The 1,206-nt window shown below is 71.3% G+C and overlaps 1 protein-coding gene across 1 annotated transcript in view; it reads left to right on the top strand.

Annotated features, from left to right (window-relative positions):
* Positions 1-1,206, top strand: part of CCDC185 (coiled-coil domain containing 185) — a 2,104-nt gene that overhangs the window by 359 nt on the left and 539 nt on the right. The window contains exon 2 of the mRNA XM_029934944.1: positions 1-1,206. This exon is cut by the window's left edge and continues 5 nt beyond it; it is cut by the window's right edge and continues 539 nt beyond it. Coding sequence (XP_029790804.1) covers positions 1-1,206 — 1,206 coding nt within the window.

Here is a 1,206-nt window from a genome sequence, read left to right as displayed (position 1 = left end):
CGCCGCGCGAGAGCTGCAGCCTGACGGACATGGCGGCGAGACCCCCGGGTCGTGCCAGGAGGCCCCGGCCCCGCGGACGGCGCCTGGAGGACGTCTGGGGCGAGCCCGGGCCCAAGCCTCAGCCCGGGGGCAGCGCGCACAGCCCGGCCTGGCGACGGCAGCCCGGCCTGCAGTCCCGAGGGCCTCAGCACTGCCCTCCCGCCCAGGGAGACTCGCCTCCACCTTACCCCGAGGGAGCGTACAGCCCCCTGAGCGGGACCTTCGAGGTGGAGAGGGCGCAGAGCCGAGACCAGTGGGCAGTGCCGCTGTACAGAGGGCCGGGTCACTGGTCCCCGTCCTCGGCTCTGTCCGACAGGTCTTCGGTGCGGTCCCAGGAGTTCAGGGCGCAGTCGGCTTGCGTGTGCGCCCACAAGCAGGAAGGCAGTGACCCCGTGGAATCTTTAGCCAGCCAGCTCTCCCAGCCCTCAGTGCCCAACAAGGCGCTGCAGAGCCTGCACACCCAACTCCTCAAGAACAAGCTGGAGGAGGCGGTCATGTCCTCCAGGGACCAGAAGATCGTGGCCCTGGTGCTGACCCGGCTCGAGAACGCGCAGAGGATGCGGGAGCTGCAGCAGCAGGCGGCTGCGGCCTGGGAGGAGCTGAAGCGCTCAGACCAGAAGGTGCAGGTGACGCTGGAGCGGGAGCGCAAGCTGCTTCTGCAGGAGAGCCAGGAACAGTGGCGGCAGAAGGAGCGGCGTGTCCCACGGCGCGGCGGCCCCGTGGGGACGACCTCCAGGTCGGAGAGAGCGTGCAGAGTGCGGCCGGAGGAGGATCAGGAGGGAGCCCGCGCGGAGGCCCAGGCCGTCCCCAAGCCCGCGCGCGCGCTGGCGACCCCCAGGCAGAGCGGCGAGCTGCAATGCAAGAGGACGGCGCAGCCGCTGGAGAGGCCGGAGCGGGCTGGTCCCGGGAAGAGCCTGCAGACCCTGGAAACCCAGAAAAAGGTGCAGGAGACCAACCTCAGCTCCCTCGTCAACTACCAGGCCCGGAAGGTCCTCCTGGACTGCCAGGCCAAGGCCGAGGAGCTGCTGAAGAAGCTGTCCCTGGAGCAGAGCTCCCAGCGGTGCCGAGAGGCGCAGCAGGGCCTGGCGCAGGAACGCGCGGAGGAGCTGCGGCCCGGGGCGCAGCGGCCGCAGGAGGAGCCGCTGCAGCAGGCGCGGCGGCGCGCCG

This window comes from Suricata suricatta, chromosome 3 (assembly GCF_006229205.1).
Source record: "Suricata suricatta isolate VVHF042 chromosome 3, meerkat_22Aug2017_6uvM2_HiC, whole genome shotgun sequence".
NCBI lineage: Eukaryota > Metazoa > Chordata > Mammalia > Carnivora > Herpestidae > Suricata > Suricata suricatta.
This window is presented reverse-complemented; position numbering and strand designations above follow the sequence as displayed.